Raw genomic sequence first — 17149 nt, 5'->3', positions numbered from 1 at the left:
TTTTTTTTCTCTTTAATATATTTGGATAGAGATAAGAAATCTCACCTACTAAACACCAATCTTGATTCTCTATTATAGGAAACCGTAAAGAGAAAATATAATTTATGACTAGTGGAATTACACATAAAGTAGTTCTCTTTAATTAAGATGTTATTCTCAATGAAATAGAAGACAATCAGATTTTTTTTAAAAAATCAAATTACTCGTAACCAATAAGTAGAAGCAAACTCCTATTAGTGTATGTATTGAACATTATGTAGAAAACCAAACCTAAAATCTGTGGATGCTCACTTATTGCTCAGAGTGGGGGAAGGAGGGGAGAAATTGAGCATGAAAGTTTGTGATGATTATAATTTCCAGCTACAGGTGGAGGCATTATATTATATGATTGGCCTTCGCTAAAACAAATCAATTAGGCTCAATTATTTTTCACATGGAATAGGCCGCCAGTCTGACCATTTGCAGTTCTATGGACCACACTGTCCACACATCTGAGTCCTTACAACATTACCAATGATTTCTAATTTTCATGCCAATCCTTTTATTTTGATCTTATCCCCAGCTACTAGAAGCCCACGTCCCTATACTAAGTACTAAACAGTTAAATTTAATACTATTAGAACAGCTCTCTCATGTGTAAACTTTTATTTGATAACTAATTGCTTTGGATATTAGTCGTTGTCCATGTGGGTATATTGAGTCCAGAACATTGCTGTTCTTGGTAATGAAAGTTCAGTTGTCTTTAGGTGCAAACATGGCAAGTCATGATCACTTATGCTGCTCTCAAAAGCACTTCTGGAAGTTGCTTTAAACCACACAAGATTCCAAAGCCTGCGTTTTCATTTTACCAGTTACCACAGCAATACATTAGACGGTTTTGGTATCTAGTGAATGATATAGAGAAGCAAGTGATTGTCATGTTTGAATTAAACAAACAGCTGCTAAAAGTAATCGTCGTGTTTTTCATGTTTAAGATAATGGAATAGAAGCAAGAAATTTAAGGAGAAGCACTTTAAGAGCAGGAAGCAGAAAGGAATAGACATAGCCCCAATAGCAAGCAAACTTTGCGAGCCCAATGTGCTGCAACCCATGTGCGTAAAGTGAAGTTTTTAAGCTTCCATCTAATCTCTTTTTTTTTCTTTTGTAACTTTTTCAGTTTCTATTATTTTGGAATTAAAGCTCACAAGTCCAGCTCTAAAGCTCTGACAAAACCTGCAAACATTCAGACATAATAATAGCTAACATATAGGTTATCAAAATACTAACAGAATTAGTTGTTCACCGACCGTTATAAATAATAGTTCAGTGAGGCTTAATAGTCTCCTGAAAACAACCGAGTAAAGAATGCCACTTGCGGGTTTCAACTTTTCTACGACATAAACAATAATTCCGGGAATCTTTTAGTACCTCACTGCCTCTGGTGGTTTCTTAAATAATTGAAAACATCTCATACGAGATTTCTGCATTGGCGTTGATTGTTTACTCCCCGAGATGGGTATTACTGGAGAGTTTGTTAGGAGTGTCTTCTCTAGAAGCCGGTCTGTCAGCACTCAAGGGACCAGCGTAAGTCTCCATAACATAACTTTTGTAATCTTGAATCTATTATGACCAATTTCTTTTATCTAATTGATGTAGCGGGCAAGTAGTGTGGTGGAAAAGAGAAAATGGAGGCCAGTAAGATTATACGCGTGTGGTGAAGAATTCAATTCAGTTCTTGCAGAGGAAGATTCTGCTTCGGTTAAGAGCTCTGAGGCTACCGTCACACAGCCTATAGTAGAAGACTTAACAGACAAGGGAGATATTCAGAGTGTGGAGACAAAGGAAAAGCGTAATTCAATGTCCAAATTATTCCATGAAGAAGATGCCGCGATCATTATTCAGTCAGCATTTAGACGCTTTCTGGTTAAGCTCTATTTACATATTTGTATACACAATAGAATAAGTAGTTCCTACAATTATGGAACTGTGACTCTTTATAGTCATTATGGTACTTGATTTTCAGGCTACACGTCGGAATGAAGAAGACAAAGCAAATGATAGTAAGCAGGAGCCTGTTTCAGGGAGGGGGAGTCCAAGTAGGGAGTCTATGGGCACATCAATTGAAGTGCAAACCGGAAATTCTGTAGAAGGATCCTCATTTGGAGAAGAAAGCACTGCTGTGACTCGCCATGTGCATCAAAAAGCCAGAACTCAGATTTTCAGGGTAAAGGTAAAGCAAAGAAGAATGTTAACAAAATAGTTATATGGGGTGACATATGTTGGCTGAACTAAGGAATCTCACCTGACTTTGATTTGTTTTTTTGAGATGATATTAACAGGAAGACTGGGATGATAGCACAGTCAGTAGCAATGTATCAAAAATGAGGATTCAGAACAGACTGGAAGCTTCGACCAGGCGAGAGAGAGCTCTAGCATATGCCTTTTCACAGCAGGTATAGCTTGAGTACTTGGTCTGAATGTAAACAAAGAATTAAAAAGCCAAATGCCAACCTAACTTTAGTTCCATCCACTTGATTTAAAGCTGAGAATCTGTTCAAAGAAGAAAGAAAGAAAATCTGATGGCGCAGAACTCAACATGGGATGGAGCTGGCTAGAACGGTGGATGGCAACCCGGGTTCCTGAGAGATCCTCTGTTGAAAGTCATACAAGCAATCAACTTGAGCCATTTAGAGCCAACGATCAAAGACTCATGGTGAGAAAAGGTTTTTTCGATGTAGCAGGGGAAGAAAAGGAAAGCTGTGGATCCAATGAGGTATCTGTACAACTTGACAGCTTTTCAGTAACTACAGCAGCAGAGACGGATGACTTCAAGCCTACCAAGAATAGGCTGAAAAAGACAAGAACAGTGTCAAGGCGGAAAACTGTGCCCAGCTACCAGTGCCCAAAAGAGGGTAGCAAGGTAGAACTTCCTCACAATAATTATTAGAATACCTGTCTAAAGAGAGAATATTTTACTAAAATTTAGCAATGAATATGGTTAATGCAAATTTGGGACTTGAGAACCTTCAATTTGCTACAGGTAAGCAGGAAAAATAGCTCAAAGGAGAGTGAAATTGATAAGAAGATGCAAAAGCAAATAGGGAACAAGAAAGAAATAAAGTGCAGCGATACAACTGGTTAAGAATCACATGATCGCCGGAGCAGCAACAGATCCATATCCCCTTTTCATCTATAAAGATAATGTCGGCTTCATGCTAGTACTTTTAATGTAAATCATCGTTGCATGGCTTCTAGGCATATCAAATTGCCTTTTCTATGCTATGTTTATCTTAATAATTAACTTGTTAGCCACATCCCAGCCATCAAACAAAGCAAGAATCTTGCTCCAGAAACACATACTACAAAAGTAAGAAAAGAAATCCAGTCAGGTGAAGAAGAGGAACCTATGTTCAAGAAACCTTGAATGGGATGAAAAGTGGAAACTTAAAACTCTGATAAAACTAAGAATGCTGTAATCACAGAGCATAGCCACAAAACACAACAGCATTACAGTCACTATGAAAAAATGACATCCTGATTAAATTAACATAACACGTACCGTCAAACAAAATACCAAGCATATACAATGCCAAGCATCAATACCTTTTATGATGCAATTCTGCGTGGATAGGAAAATTCATAGCAATCGGCAAATCAATACACAAGTTTTAACACAAACTACGATAAAAAGATTCCGGCACTTTACCGTCTTCCTAATTGCCACAACAAATTATTATTGACATTAAAGATCTGCACCATACCAGTATAAGATTCCATTCTAGAAATACCACTTCAAAAAAAGTGCAGAACTAAACAAAATTAATAAGCAAGTAATAGGCGTTACACAAAATATGACAGGCTCACCATTAAAAATTCCAAATATATAAGCTGCAAACACATATTTTCAGCTTTTAAGTAACCAATACATTGGCATACTCCATTTTTGCTAAATATTGAACATAAACCCCAGACAGAGTCGATTCTCGGAGCCTAGATCTTATCAATATCTTCGTCTTCAAACTCGATGTAATCATTATCAGCGCCATCATCCTCTTCATCAAGACCACCAGCAATGCCCTCATTGAGACGGGTACTCTCTGGAAGTTCACCATAAGCCTTCAGAAGCCTTGCCTCGTCGGGCATATACTTGAGGATGACATCAGCCTTGTCATCCTGATAATCACGTAGGCCAACAAGTATTATATCACCAGCTGCAATCCAAACCTTTTTGTGCATCTTCCCACGGATGTGGCAAAGACGCTTGGTTCCATCGATGCACATAGCTTCACACCGACCATTGCCGAGCATACGAAGGACTTGGGCATATTCCTGTCCGTCTTCCTTGAAGACAAGCTCACGCTTCTCGTCGTCAGCTTCATTCTTTCCCCTCTTCCTGTTCTTTCCTCCCTTTCCCTTATTCTTCGGCATGGTTTCTAATTCTACTACCAATATAAATATTGGTTATTTAAGATTTAAATAAAAAGAAAAAAGAAATCTAACGCAGCCTATACATTCAAAATTTACAAAGCAGCACCGCTATAGTTTAAATTAAATTTTGGATTAATTCTGAAGAGTACCACATACAACCCAGATGCAAACTTTGCTCAATGACTAGGGTTTCATCAGAAATAGCAAACAAACAAGATATACTTTTTCGATCTTCAAGTTAAATAAGATTAATGATTAAATTGGAAAGCATGATTAATCAGAAAATTAACAAAACGTAATTCTAATAACTGATTAGGCAGCTCAATCGCAACTGATCAATTTAATAAAATTGGAAAACAAGGATTTTCAGCTCTAGTTAAAAAGAACAGTTAAACCTAAACGGATCGTAGAACAAAGCGATACAGATAATGATCCTAAAACAAACTGATTAAAAAAAAAACAACAAATTTACCCCGTAAACGAACTTAGTCGATTTCGAATACTAATCAGGAAGAAAAAAGGAAATTAAATTGAAAAGAGGAGGAACGAGCATACCTTTGGGGGAGAGGTGGAGTCGGAGAGTTAAAAAGCAGCAAGATTGAAATCAATCTGTTTCTGAGAAGTTATAATTACGAACCCTAGCGTTTTTGTACCGAAAAGATCAGGTCAAGCTGTCGGCTATTGTGGCCTAACTGACCCAGATTTACTAAATATACCCCGTTTTATTTATGAATACAGTCACATCAAAAGGGGTGTCCAGAATTACACAGTGCCAAGGTTATTGGGGCCGCTCAACTAGTTTAGCTAAGAAAAAAAGTTAGTGTTTTTAACAACCCTTTAAAATCCTTATAACAACCTTTCTAATTTCATTTCCGATCCTCAGTATCATTGACAAAATACTAATCCATATATAAAATCAACTATTTTCATATAAAAATTTACCCAAAATTTCCTTTTAAAATTGTATAAATTGTATAAATAATTTATCTGATTTTTTTTTCTTTTGTTTATATAATTTCTATCTTTATAACTCTAAACTCTTATAATTTTCTAAAAAAATATTTTTTTATTAAAATTTAAAATATAAATATAAATTATAAAATAGCTTAGGCATAAAAAAATTCGTCAAAATAATTTATCTAAGTACTTAATTGAATTTTCATTCAAAATAAAAAATGTATTAGGTTATTCAAATAAATTCAATTAAAAAGAGATTTTAAGAGGGATTTTGAGAAGTGCCAAAAGGCCTACTGAAAATGTTGACATAGTCACAAAGCCCAAAAATTAATAATGTCAATGCATAGTTCATTTTTACTTTTATGTTTTTATAAGAATATTTTTTTTTTGAATTATATGAGATTAATACTTAGATTACAATTTATATTGTATGAAATTATAATTGATATTTATAATCAGACAATTACTGAGACTAATTTACATTAATTTTTATATAGTATTGCTCTAATTTTACCCTTTTTAATATTTGAGGATGCTAACTGCCTTTAAAAAATAAGTCCATACATGCGTTGCAAGGACTCGAACCACTACCTTTACAGTTATGAGAGTAAGGTTCTAGCCACTCGCCCAAAGGCCAAGTGGTTTTTTTTTTTTATAAGAATATACTTTGCATAATTAACTAGTTTTGTAAGTTGCGTTTTTTACGTCTTAATAACTGAAAAGAAACAATTGAACAAAGTGCTATTCTAGAACGCTTCCCATAGATTACGACTGCGCATTGTCATTGACACAATTGAGAACACTGTCTTATTTCATTTTTGTATAATACTCAAAAATTGTAATTACAGACTGCAAAGACTTGTGTTCTACATTCTTTTGGACAGACGAGGGTACATAAATCACATGTCACAGCTATTTTTTATTGCTGTGAATCAAATAAATGAATTCTGCAAAGCATGAATGTTCTTGCTGTGATGAGTAAAAAATTGATTATAAATGCAAGGAACCAAAAATAATCACATGTCAAGACTTTACAAGGTCTATCACAGAAATTCCAATTGGATATGACCTGTGTAGCTTGGTCTTGATGGCAGGGATTTGCTCACTAAGGTAGTTGGCATGATCAATTTTCTTCGTGCTTATTGATTTCTCAATCACCGGAGACTCATTAGCTTCCGTCAGGAATTGGAGACCCTGGAAGATTATTATTATTAGACCATGTCACTGAAAGAATCTAAAAAGATACAAGCAAAATAAATGATATCTAGTACCTAACATACCTTCAATGAGTTATCCTCATACCTCACTGATGGATGATATGGTAGCTGAGCACTCACCTCCTGCTTAAGTACAAAAAATAGTGATTTAATCAGTAGGTCAATAGAGAATAAGGAATAATGAATACATGACCAATTGACCACCTATATGCCCAATTGCCCATCCTCCGGAGCAGGGAGGATTAAGTAAAATAAGGGTTATGCATTTGAAGAAGGGCGGGCACGTAACCTGAATTTGTTAGGGCAATCTCCTTGTACTCATTTACTACGCTAATTTAGGAACAAGGCAGAAAGAGACAAAGGGACCATCTAACCTGGAAAGGTTGAGTTAAAGCATTCTTAACATCTCCAGCGACTTGACATAAATACATGAGACCTGAGTTAGCCATATCCTGCATGATGTTCAAGGAAAAGAGTAAATATCAAACATTAAAAATTGTTTTTTGAGTAATTACTTAAAGCAGAATTAAAGCAGAAGGTACTCCTTTCAGTTGCACAATTCAAATATAACCTGTTTGCCCTCAAGAAGCTCAAGCTTTCCTTCCTGTTGAAATCATTGAAAGACAATGCATCAGCAAGTAATGTTGTGAGCTTACCAAATTTGCATGCTAGTTATAAATTAGAGTTATTTAGACAGAGAATTGAAACTCACCAAGCCAGCTACCATTTGACGAATCATTTCAATGTCAAACCCAATTTGAGAAAGGTTTGAATTCATCACATCTACCCGTATGCAAGTAAACAATGAAAACGAGCAGCATAAGCAAAGTTCCTTTGTGTAGCTAGATGCAAGATGCAGCCTCTACATTATCCCCTCTTTTTTCACTTGATTAGGATCCAAAGTCCAGATCGTGTATAGTATTCTATTTTAATGAATAAAGTACCAAATTTCATACCCAAAATAGAAAAGAATTACACGGTGTAATCTTAAAAGGAATTAAATATCCATATGGACACAAAACTCTCTTAATTAATGTTACAAACACTTAATGTTCTTCATTGTTGAAGATACAATGCCGCCATTCTCTAATTGATCTTCTAAGCATAATCAACTGTCAGGATGTACAAAATTTGGTCTTCTAATCATCATCAACTGTCAGGATCTACAAAAGTGAGGAGCAGTAAATGACAAGGAACAGGTTCGCATCTGGATTGATTTATTTCACCTTTTAAATCTTATGGTATCTCTTTTAGCATGTGGGTAAGGATTTTCAAAATTTATTTCGACAGCTAAGAGAAAGCGACACTGTTTGATCCTATGTTGTTAACAAGATTAGCTGACTTGAATAGACAGCAGCTCCTACGTCTTAGTTACTTCAAAAGATGCAGATAGCTCAAAAAGATGATGTACATCATTTGCAATGAGCTTAGACGTTTCTATCTGCTCCTGCAGCTTCCAGTCCAAGTTTTGCAGCCTCTTTGATAGTTGTCTCTTTGTTGACTGCAGAAGTAGTCTGTATAAGTTAGAGAATTGCCATATGGTAAACAAGTAATCAAGTAGAAGGCAACCTAAATCTACTTACAGCCAGTGTTTCAGATACATGCTCTAACTGCTTTGACACAGATGCAACAGCATTTGCCATGTTATGCTTTGTGACAAACATTACATCTGACAATGACCATCCCTGTGAATAAGATAAGAGCAAAAAAAATATGATGTAATCAGCAAAAACAACAAGCTTAAATAACACAACACCAGAAGCCATTGTGCTGGCAAATGCTCAGGCTTTGAGTTAGAAGTTGTAAAAAAGACTCACCTTCCACCACATGTAACAATATCCCATTGCTCCAATGGCAGCAGCTGGAGCTAAATAAGAAGAATAACCCCCTATATGTGCAGAAGAAATGCATAAGATCTTAGCAGCTTATTAATACTGGGTTATATACTCATATGCGTTTTTTTCTTTTGGGTTCAATAGAGACTGATGCACATACCGCTAGAAGATGGATTCCCATTGAAGATGGTTACAGGATTGGATAATGTTAACTCTTTGATCTCTTGTGACAATTGTTGAATCTGAAGGTAAAGGCAGAAAGAAGTACATAAATAATAAGTACATCCCTCATGAGGATGAATAACGAAGATAATTTCCAACAATCAGAGTGACCTTCATTGTATAGAAGAAGTAAAAACAGAAAGGACCCAGCTAAAGAAAACAATTTACCATTGTTTTGAAAATTACCTATTCCAACATTAACAGGTTGCTACAGTTTAAATATGGTTAGGATACTATACAAGGGTTGTCTTGATGATAGAGGTTACAACTCCAAAACTTTTAGGTCGCTAATCTAACAATTCCAGCTACAATTCTAACATGTCAGGTATAGTTATAACTTGTATCACAGCCACTCCCTTTAAAAGAAGGATCATCAATACAAAAAGTTAAAGCTGCCAAATAATCAGAGGTAACTCACAGTAATAGGCCTAGATGAAGTGACAAATTACAGAACTTAAATTTTCAACATTTTTGGTCTTAAACACAAAATTAGCGTATTCTCAATAAGTAATAACCTAGATAGAAGTTCAAGATGTCAATTGCCAGGCCACCTTAGATACCTTAATACTAAATCATCCAAGTAGCACTCACATCCCTTAAAATATTGAGAAAAGACAAGCAATTTTCTTACACTTTTTCTTTCAAACACCCTCAATGAAGCAAACAATTGGCAGTACCTGAGCAGCAAGAAGTGCGCTATCGTACTTAAATGGCGAAATCTGAACTTCATCCACACCCTTAAGCAACTCTTGAAGCTGTGCAATTATCTCAGACAATCTTCCGCTCCTCAAAACAATTGAACCGGTCAAACCTAAATCATTGACCAAGATTAAAGGCAAAGAAAATAAATAAACAATAAATTACTAGATGAAATTAAACTTACGACAATAACTACGTCCAATAAACAGAAAAAAGAAAAAAATGAATTTTTACCAATGACTTCTGAGAAATTCTGATAGCATACTTAAAACGTTACACATATTTAGTAAAACTAACACTTTAAAATCATATCAAATTTAATGATTTTAATCGGTCTGTGATTATAAGAGGACTGAAAATGATTGCAGAGAGCGACCTGCGCCGAGAAGCACAATGACTTTGGAAGTTGAGACTCCAGCCTGCAACGCCATTGTTTTGCAGGTTGAGGCGTCGGTCGTCGTTTCCTCGTTTCAGGCCCAAGAATAATGTTGGGTTCACTTGAAGCAAGGAAAGGAAACTGTGAAACGAGTCCAAAAAAATTAGATGAAAGTTCTAGAATACCCCTTTTCAATTATTGCTAAAGCCAAGATTGCAATTTGCAAGATGCCATATTTTGTTTGATATATTTCTCGATTTTAAAAAATGAAATGGAAAATATAATGGTCATTTTGGACATTTCGCGGGAAAAGAAAGATTAAAATGGAGTTAACGTTGTTATTCTTTTGACAGTTACCACCCGCCTACCACTTCCACGCGTCTTCAAGCCCCGCCAATGCCATTGCCGTGAACGGTGAACCTAACACCGAGAGCGGGGGGGAATAACTGATAATTTCAATTCCAAAAAAAATGAAAATTTTATCAAAAATTCTCCCGCTTCTTCTTCTCTTGATAACGTCATCTTTCTTCTCTTCACAAGCCCAAGTTGGCGCCTCAAACCAAGAATCCTTCACATCAATAATTATATCTCAAACGGGCCTCGACTTTGTAAAGGACTTGCTCATAACGAAAGCAATCTCTTCAATAATCCCGTTAGCGCTACCCAAGATTGAAAGGGCTGTTAAAATCCCAATTTTGGGCAATGTTCGCATGGTCTTATCAAACATCACGATATATAACATCGATGTTTTGTCCTCTTACGTTAAGCCGGGGGACACTGGTGTTGTATTTGTTGCCTACGGGACCACGTGTAATTTGAGTGCGAATTGGTTTTATGAATACACCACTTGGCTTTTGCCCATTGAGATTTCTGATCATGGAATCGCTTCTGTTCAGGTAGTTTATTTTGTTTAATGTTGAGTTCTTATAACATTTTATGCAAATAAGATTTATTTATTTATTTTTTGAAAGTAAGTTTCTTGCTATACTTTATGTGTAACTGGTGATGTTGGTAGACAAATGTTACTAAAATAGTCTGCAATTACTAATGGGGTGTATAGATTTGCATCTCGGAATGCTGTTTTATCGAGTTATATCGAGTTATGAGTCCGGTTTGTAGGTTTTGTGCTTTAAGTGTAGCTAGTGATTTGGCTTTTACATGTTTTATTGAAATTAGAGAAAGGACTTCATAGAAAATGGGTATTGAAAATGTCTGTCTTTGCATACTATGTGATTGATTTTCAATCATTAAAGGATTTTTTTTTTTTTTTTTTTTGGCTACATAATTTTTGTGTTTCATTTGTAATTGGTACTGTTGGTGATTTTTGCTGCCATTGTGATACAGGGCACTGAGACAATTTTGGAATTAATTTCTGTTTTTACAATTTTACTGGCTTGTGGCTGTAGAGGTTTTCCTTAGATATGCTTTTATAGTGGTGTAATTTTAGATTATTAAGGTTGTTGCTAGTCTTAGAGGCGATGCTTTATCATTGTTGTTTGATTATCCTCTGTATTCTTTTTGTCTTCAAAAGAAAAAGGGAAATTTGATGTAGTGCTGCTTCTGGTTAAGGTTGAAGGCATGCAAGTGGGGCTCACTTTAGGCTTAGAGACTCAAAAAGGAACTCTGAAGCTTTCCCTTGTTGACTGTGGTTGCTACGTCAAAGACATCTCTATAAAATTGGATGGAGGAGCTTCTTGGCTCTATCAAGGGTAAGTCATTTTTTATTGTTTTAGGCTGTTTGTTTTAGTTGTTATCTGCACTCTGTATTTTCAGTTGGCTGTCTTATGGAATGTTATGCATCTATCATCTCTTAAATATCATATCTTGGGGATCCTGCAATTTTACAACTTTGTTTGCTGAAACTGGAAGTTGTATCTTGCTATATCTGGAGACCCTTTTCTTCCTGTCTGGTTATTAAAACTGTATGGCTCTGTGGGTTGAATGTTTTGTGCTGTGCCCCATGCCAGAAGAACTCCATAGTTTGTTCTTTTATCATTTACTTTATTTCTAACAGCTCTGACGGCAAATGATTTTGCTTTCCCCATTGAATTTTGTTTATCCTTGCAGATGCCGCTGCAGTGCCTTATATGCACCAATTGTTCTTCTTTTCATTGAATAATAGGAGCAATAATTTCTTTCCTTTGATTTTAACCATTTTTTCTTTGTTTTTCAGAATGATCAATGCGTTTGAAGAGCAAATAGTGTCTGCAGTGGAAAATGCTATAACCAAGAAACTTAAAGAAGGGATTTCAAAGCTTGATTCATTGCTACAATCTCTTCCAAAAGAAATTCCAGTGGATGATCATGCTTCTTTGAATATTACCTTTGTGGATAATCCTTTATTGACTAGTTCTTCAATTGAGTTTGACATCAATGGGTTATTTACAGCAAGGAAGAAGGCTTCAATCCCTAACTACTACAACAGTAATTTGCAACCTCCTGTCTTTTGCTCAGATCAATCTAAAATGCTTGGAATTTCACTAGATGAAACCGTCTTGAACTCTGCATCAGCCTTATATTATGATGTAAGTTTGGAAATTTAACTTTTATTAACTATACCGACTGAACTGTGCTCTATAAGTTTCTTAAGTGATGAGGTTTTTGGCAGTGGCTACCTGATTTTTCACAGGAATTTTGCCTTGTATTCATGTTAGGTAGTGTAGAATGATGCCTTGAGCTAAGTTATTGGACCCAATGGGGGCATTGACCACCATTTCAAATTATTCCATCAGATTGAACTAGGATTTACTCTGCAATGAGTTAGATCTATCTTCATATCATGAACGTTGTCATATCCATGAGTAATTTTGAGTTAGATTTTGGTGAAACATTGGTGTTGAGTATCTAGAATCATGGTTGCTTACTACTGCCAAACCAAAAAAAAAAAAAAAATTCTTGAAAGTATATGCTTTTTTTATCATATTCTTATATTTGTCTGGTCTGTAAGTTTAAATGGAAGTTGTTTTTCCCTTGTTAGGCAGAATTTATGCAATGGACTGTGGATAAAGGTCTGTAAGTTTAAATGGAAGTTGTTTTTCCCTTGTTAGGCAGAATTTATGCAATGGACTGTGGATAAAGTACCAGATCAGTCCCTTTTAAACACAGCGGGATGGAGGTTTATCATTCCTCAACTGTACAGAAAATACCCAAATGATGATATGAATTTGAATATCTCTTTATCTTCCCCTCCAGTCATAAGGGTTGCAGAGGATAACATTGATGCCACAGTTCATGCAGACTTGATCATTGATGTTTTGGAATCAGGCGAAGTGATACCAGTTGCTTGCATTTCATTGGTAAGCTTATAGATATGTAGCAAAACTTGTATATATACTCTACTTCCTTTGTTTCTTTATGCAGTTTTGCCTATTTTTGCATTTACTTCACCCCTATTGCATAATTGGTCTTCATTAGTCCATAGTTCTTGAAACTTGTATCACCAATATCAATGGGATATTAATGATGGGCTGATAGCTTAATGGACTCAAGGTGTCAGCTGAGAAGGTGCAATTCGCATGCTTGAGCATTGTCTTCCTTTTCCATTTTCTGTGGCATTTACATTCTGCAGTGTTCAAATTTATGTAACTTTGTGGTGTACGTGATCAAAATTGATTAATCCTCAGGCTTTTATATTGAATATCACAATCTTGTGCTACTTTGGTACAGGTTATTCATGGCTCATGTTCAGTTAAAATCTTACGTAATAACCTTGGTGGTAGTGTGAAATTGAACGGCTTTACGATGTCATTGACTTGGAGCAAAATTGGTAAACTGCGGTTGTATCTCATTCAGGCATGCTTCTTTACTTACCAAAATAAGTACATTGATAAAAATTGGCAAGTTACTAGTTAACTGATGAAAAGTTCACATCTTATTCGATTCCTGCAGCCGGTGGTGTGGGCAGTTATCCAAACCGTTTTTGTGCCATATGTAAATTCCCATCTCGGACAAGGCTTCCCTTTGCCCATCATTCACGGTTTCACCGTTAAGAGTGCTGAGATTATATGCTCAAGTTCGAAGATTACAGTTTGCAGCGATGTGGCATATGCAGATTCACACAATCTTAATCAGATTTTCATTCCATTTTCCAATAGATACACATAAATTAAGGTTTCAAGGAGTCCTGGAAATGCTTGCAGGGAAAGCAAACAAAGTTTCAGTTTTCCAGATTCTAACGCCTTTGTACAGAGTTGTTGATATTTAGGCTTCAGCTACAGTTCTTCTTCACCAGCTTTTCAGTGTACAAGTTTGATAAAAAAAACTTCAAATATTTATTTATTTATTTATTTTGATACATGGTTTTTTAACATTTTCACTGCTAAGAAATTCAATTTTTTTTTAAAGAAAAATCAAATTCCATGTTGTCATTAATTATTTCATAATGAAATTTCAAAATCTGAAGTTTGTATGCACTGGTAGAAAAACATTATAAAATTATCTACACAGAGTGATCCAACGTCAGTGTAAGAATTTTCTGCAATTGAGACGAGGAGCCAAGTGAAACGCGGCGTTTAAGCAATTAGCTTAAATTTTTAAGAAAACGCACCGTTTCAAATTCGTCTTCCCACAAATTGGGTATCTGCGCCCGTCTCCGAAAGGCTGAAAATTTGAAACCGGATCACTCTTTCAGGCAAAACCTCTGAAAAACCTCTCTCATAATGCAACTTTCACTGCCCACTTCGCCCTCCAAACTCCCAACAATTTTCCCATTTCATCCCTCCTCAATCCCAAAAACCCCACAATCTCCCCACCACCTCTCGCTCCAATCCCACGTCGGTCCCCTAAACGCCCTCAAATCCGCCGGGTTCTTATCCTCCATCAGCCGCGCTATCGACGAAGAAGAAGAATACCGCAAGGCTCGTGCCGCCGTCGTCCGCAAAGGCATCGATTTGGAAGGTTACACTATCGAAGGCGTTTCGATAGGCGGCCACGAAACATGTGTTATTATACCTGAATTGAAGTGTGCCTTCGATATTGGGAGGTGCCCCACTAGAGCAATCCAGCAGAATTTTGTTTTTATCACTCATGGCCATCTTGACCATATTGTAAGTAGCTATTTTTTTTTTTCAGTTAATGACTGTGGAAGTTTGTAATTTTAACGTCATTATGAGTGAGTTCATGTAAGTTAAGTGCATATTTAAGGATACGATTAGGATGGGGATGTTGTGAGCTGGCGCGGAATTAGAATCACTAATACAGTATAAGCTGGTAGATTGTTAATAAAAATTAACTTCAAAGTAAAAGTGACACTCTAATTCCCATGGTTTCAAAATTAAGCAAAAAACAGTTATAAGCTTAAAGCATGCCCTTATATTGATCGTATAAGCATGTGATGAACCTAGTTAGTTGTTTTGATTGTGCTTGGAGCTCCTTGCTTGCGATTTGTCTGTTGTTGCCTATATTATATGAGCTTATGCTGCGTTTACTGGCTTAGGGTGGGCTGCCAATGTATGTAGCAAGTCGTGGGCTGTACAACTTAAAGCCACCTACGATATTTGTTCCTCCTTCCATTAAAGAAGATGTGGAGAAGCTGTTTGAAATTCACCGGTCCTTGGGCAATGTGGAACTAAACCTCGATTTGGTTGCATTAGATGTGGGTATGTTGCTTTGGCTGTCTAAGTTTTGCATTTGGCTGATGACTTCCTTTTTATCGAAGATGACTTTATGATATTGGCTTCAGGGGAAACTTACGAGATGCGGAATGACATTGTTGTCCGTCCATTTAAAACTCACCATGTCATACCAAGTCAGGTGGGTTCATCAAATTATTGTTAGTTTATTGGGCCTCTTTTTGACCTTTCATTTTGTTTAATATGTTAATCTGTCATACTTGTAGTATAAACTCTTTTGAAATTGGGATTTGCTTACTGTCTAAAACACTAAGTTATGTGCATCCCAGGGTTATGTGATTTACTTACTCAGGAAAAAACTGAAGAAGCAGTATATTCATTTGAAAGGGAAGCAAATTGAGAAATTGAAAAAGTCTGGCGTTGAGGTTTGTAACTTAAACAAAATGAATTTTCTTTAAATCTCTGTTACTTAGAATTCATTTCTCTTTGAACTTTTCATTATAGATTACAGACATCATTTTGTCTCCAGAGGTGGCATTTACAGGAGATACAACTTCAGAGTTTATGCTTAATCCACGTAATGCTGATGCATTGAGGGCAAAGATTCTTATTACCGAGGTAACATGTGTGGGAGCTCCTATGTTGACGAGTTGCTCATTATAATTCTGTGTTGGAAATGGTCCGATTATGCATGCAGACTTCTAGCAATAATCTTCTTTTGAAAAATTTTTTTTTAAAAAAAAAAACCCAAGAAGCCAACATTCTTGTCATCATATCATTATGGTTACAATCTGTTGAATCTTGACCTCTGACAGTGAAGCTCTCATACCAGGCAACTTTCTTAGATGATGAGATGAGCATTGAACATGCTCAACAACATGGTCATACTCATTTGTCTGAGGTATGTGAACTGTTGATTTTGTCACACACTAAATAAGATCAATGACTTCAGTTGATGCTAGCTAATTCATATGGAATGTGAATGTATTAAAACTGCAGATCATTGAAAATGCTAAGTGGATTCGGAATAAAGCAGTGTTGTTGACCCATTTTTCCTCCCGCTATCATATTGAGGTGACTACTTGATTAAATTTAAAATCTTTTATGATGTTCTTATATCATCTTATATGAGAATGTGAATATCCAAGCTTCTATCTGAGGTCATAAATGGTTCCTCAATATGAATGGTGCCTCTCACAGGAAAGGCACTTTAAACATGTAGGCCACGCCAGTTTGACACTCCCTTCCAGTCACTCTAATTTGATCGTTTACCATCTGCTGAGCCCTGCTGTTTATTGTTAAATTCTTTCCAAACCTTAGGATACAGATTAATAAGATGGTTTTAATTCATTATCCGCTGAAATATTCCATTGATTTAAGCATCTTGTGCAGTGCAACCCTCGAAAGTGTTCATTGCTCACTGTTTGAGCAGCAGTATTTTTTTAGTAAGAACCATCTGTAGCAGGGATGAACCTCATTTCTTCATTTTATGGATGTTGTTAACTGATTCTCTCGTAACAATTGCAGGATATTCGCCAAGCCGTCTTGAAGTTGCAGTCAAAGGTGTCAGCAAAAGTGGTTCCTCTAACTGAAGGCTTCAAGTCGGTGTACACCTCTTAAGTCATTTATATAGGATTCACTTTTGTTTAACAGGGGTGGGGATCTGTAATCAGTTATTATTTTTACTTTTTCTTTTTGTAATTTTATCAGTTTTGTAGAGAGCTTGTGATCTTAATAGGAAATCTTCTGTAATGCATCATGTTGTTAATATGATAGAGGCATTCAAATCAAACGAGCGGTGTAAAATTGAATGTGAATGGCTTCCCTACCATTGTCAAACGATCATACAAACATGGCAAATTATGT

At 36.0% G+C, this 17149-nt stretch overlaps 5 protein-coding genes across 9 annotated transcripts; 3 read left to right on the top strand and 2 right to left on the bottom strand.

The window, feature by feature from the left end:
• The first annotated feature begins 1114 nt into the window (after positions 1-1114).
• On the top strand, positions 1115-3226 carry LOC18051414 (protein IQ-DOMAIN 1). The gene is made up of 6 exons (XM_006447627.2): positions 1115-1563; positions 1636-1902; positions 2003-2209; positions 2319-2432; positions 2522-2899; positions 3020-3226. Exons 1-6 carry the CDS (start codon positions 1492-1494, stop codon positions 3119-3121), a joined length of 1140 nt encoding a protein of 379 aa, XP_006447690.1. The 5' UTR covers positions 1115-1491; the 3' UTR covers positions 3122-3226.
• A 454-nt stretch (positions 3227-3680) lies between these two features.
• LOC18051413 (eukaryotic translation initiation factor 1A) lies at positions 3681-5105 on the bottom strand. 2 transcript variants are annotated; one of them, XM_006447624.2, is made up of 2 exons: positions 4963-5105; positions 3681-4421 (listed from the first exon to the last, which is right to left on the bottom strand). In XM_006447624.2, exon 2 carries the CDS (start codon positions 4405-4407, stop codon positions 3970-3972), a length of 438 nt encoding a protein of 145 aa, XP_006447687.1. In that variant the 5' UTR covers positions 4408-4421; positions 4963-5105; the 3' UTR covers positions 3681-3969. The 2 variants fall into 2 exon arrangements, with proteins under 2 accessions (XP_006447687.1, XP_006447686.1); XM_006447623.2 differs by having other exon boundaries at positions 3681-4418; positions 4963-5104.
• A 1043-nt stretch (positions 5106-6148) lies between these two features.
• Positions 6149-9882, bottom strand: LOC18051412. The gene is made up of 11 exons (XM_024192059.1): positions 9714-9882; positions 9316-9449; positions 8577-8658; positions 8399-8469; positions 8165-8266; positions 7995-8082; positions 7294-7370; positions 7153-7185; positions 6956-7033; positions 6645-6707; positions 6149-6558 (listed from the first exon to the last, which is right to left on the bottom strand). The coding sequence occupies exons 1-11, from the start codon at positions 9766-9768 to the stop codon at positions 6388-6390; spliced, it is 954 nt and encodes a 317-aa protein (XP_024047827.1). The 5' UTR covers positions 9769-9882; the 3' UTR covers positions 6149-6387.
• Positions 9883-10012: 130 nt separating this feature from the next.
• Positions 10013-14022, top strand: LOC18051411 (putative BPI/LBP family protein At1g04970). 3 transcript variants are annotated; one of them, XM_024191904.1, is made up of 7 exons: positions 10013-10609; positions 11283-11422; positions 11887-12238; positions 12691-12721; positions 12792-13009; positions 13380-13505; positions 13602-14022. In XM_024191904.1, exons 1-7 carry the CDS (start codon positions 10184-10186, stop codon positions 13815-13817), a joined length of 1509 nt encoding a protein of 502 aa, XP_024047672.1. In that variant the 5' UTR covers positions 10013-10183; the 3' UTR covers positions 13818-14022. The 3 variants fall into 3 exon arrangements, with proteins under 3 accessions (XP_024047672.1, XP_006447684.1, XP_024047673.1); XM_006447621.2 differs by lacking the exon at positions 12691-12721 and having other exon boundaries at positions 10014-10609; positions 12761-13009; XM_024191905.1 differs by lacking the exon at positions 12691-12721 and having other exon boundaries at positions 10526-10609; positions 11245-11422; positions 12761-13009.
• A 136-nt stretch (positions 14023-14158) lies between these two features.
• On the top strand, positions 14159-17075 carry LOC18051410 (tRNase Z TRZ2, chloroplastic). Of its 2 annotated transcripts, XM_006447620.2 has the most exons (8): positions 14161-14758; positions 15148-15310; positions 15394-15464; positions 15613-15708; positions 15788-15901; positions 16116-16184; positions 16283-16357; positions 16811-17075. In XM_006447620.2, the coding sequence occupies exons 1-8, from the start codon at positions 14372-14374 to the stop codon at positions 16901-16903; spliced, it is 1068 nt and encodes a 355-aa protein (XP_006447683.1). In that variant the 5' UTR covers positions 14161-14371; the 3' UTR covers positions 16904-17075. The 2 variants fall into 2 exon arrangements, with proteins under 2 accessions (XP_024045817.1, XP_006447683.1); XM_024190049.1 differs by lacking the exons at positions 16116-16184; positions 16283-16357 and having other exon boundaries at positions 14159-14758.
• Positions 17076-17149: the final 74 nt, after the last annotated feature.

Source organism: Citrus clementina, unplaced genomic scaffold (genome assembly GCF_000493195.1).
Source record: "Citrus clementina cultivar Clemenules unplaced genomic scaffold, Citrus_clementina_v1.0 scaffold_2, whole genome shotgun sequence".
NCBI classification, from domain to species: Eukaryota; Viridiplantae; Streptophyta; class Magnoliopsida; order Sapindales; family Rutaceae; genus Citrus; species Citrus x clementina.
The sequence above is the reverse complement of the archived record's forward strand: the minus strand, read 5'-3'. Positions and strand labels throughout refer to the sequence as shown.

What these genes read in the sequence shown, in the direction of transcription:
- LOC18051414 (XM_006447627.2), top strand. Translation starts at nt 1,492, where the DNA reads ATGGGTATTACTGGAGAGTTTGTTAGGAGTGTCTTCTCTAGAAGCCGG. An exon ending in TCAGCACTCAAGGGACCAGC is followed by an intron (nt 1,564 to 1,635) that starts GTAAGTCTCCAT and finishes TAATTGATGTAG; the next exon opens with CGGGCAAGTAGTGTGGTGGA. An exon ending in GCCCAAAAGAGGGTAGCAAG is followed by an intron (nt 2,900 to 3,019) that starts GTAGAACTTCCT and finishes AATTTGCTACAG; the next exon opens with GTAAGCAGGAAAAATAGCTC.
- LOC18051413 (XM_006447624.2), bottom strand. Translation starts at nt 4,407, where the DNA reads ATGCCGAAGAATAAGGGAAAGGGAGGAAAGAACAGGAAGAGGGGAAAG.
- LOC18051412 (XM_024192059.1), bottom strand. Translation starts at nt 9,768, where the DNA reads ATGGCGTTGCAGGCTGGAGTCTCAACTTCCAAAGTCATTGTGCTTCTC. An exon ending in CATTGTGCTTCTCGGCGCAG is followed by an intron (nt 9,450 to 9,713) that starts GTCGCTCTCTGC and finishes TCAATGATTTAG; the next exon opens with GTTTGACCGGTTCAATTGTT. An exon ending in GCGCACTTCTTGCTGCTCAG is followed by an intron (nt 8,659 to 9,315) that starts GTACTGCCAATT and finishes CTTTACCTTCAG; the next exon opens with ATTCAACAATTGTCACAAGA.
- LOC18051411 (XM_024191904.1), top strand. Translation starts at nt 10,184, where the DNA reads ATGAAAATTTTATCAAAAATTCTCCCGCTTCTTCTTCTCTTGATAACG. An exon ending in GCTTCTTGGCTCTATCAAGG is followed by an intron (nt 11,423 to 11,886) that starts GTAAGTCATTTT and finishes TTTGTTTTTCAG; the next exon opens with AATGATCAATGCGTTTGAAG. An exon ending in CATCAGCCTTATATTATGAT is followed by an intron (nt 12,239 to 12,690) that starts GTAAGTTTGGAA and finishes TTCCCTTGTTAG; the next exon opens with GCAGAATTTATGCAATGGAC.
- LOC18051410 (XM_006447620.2), top strand. Translation starts at nt 14,372, where the DNA reads ATGCAACTTTCACTGCCCACTTCGCCCTCCAAACTCCCAACAATTTTC. An exon ending in ATGGCCATCTTGACCATATT is followed by an intron (nt 14,759 to 15,147) that starts GTAAGTAGCTAT and finishes TTACTGGCTTAG; the next exon opens with GGTGGGCTGCCAATGTATGT. An exon ending in CCTCCCGCTATCATATTGAG is followed by an intron (nt 16,358 to 16,810) that starts GTGACTACTTGA and finishes TAACAATTGCAG; the next exon opens with GATATTCGCCAAGCCGTCTT.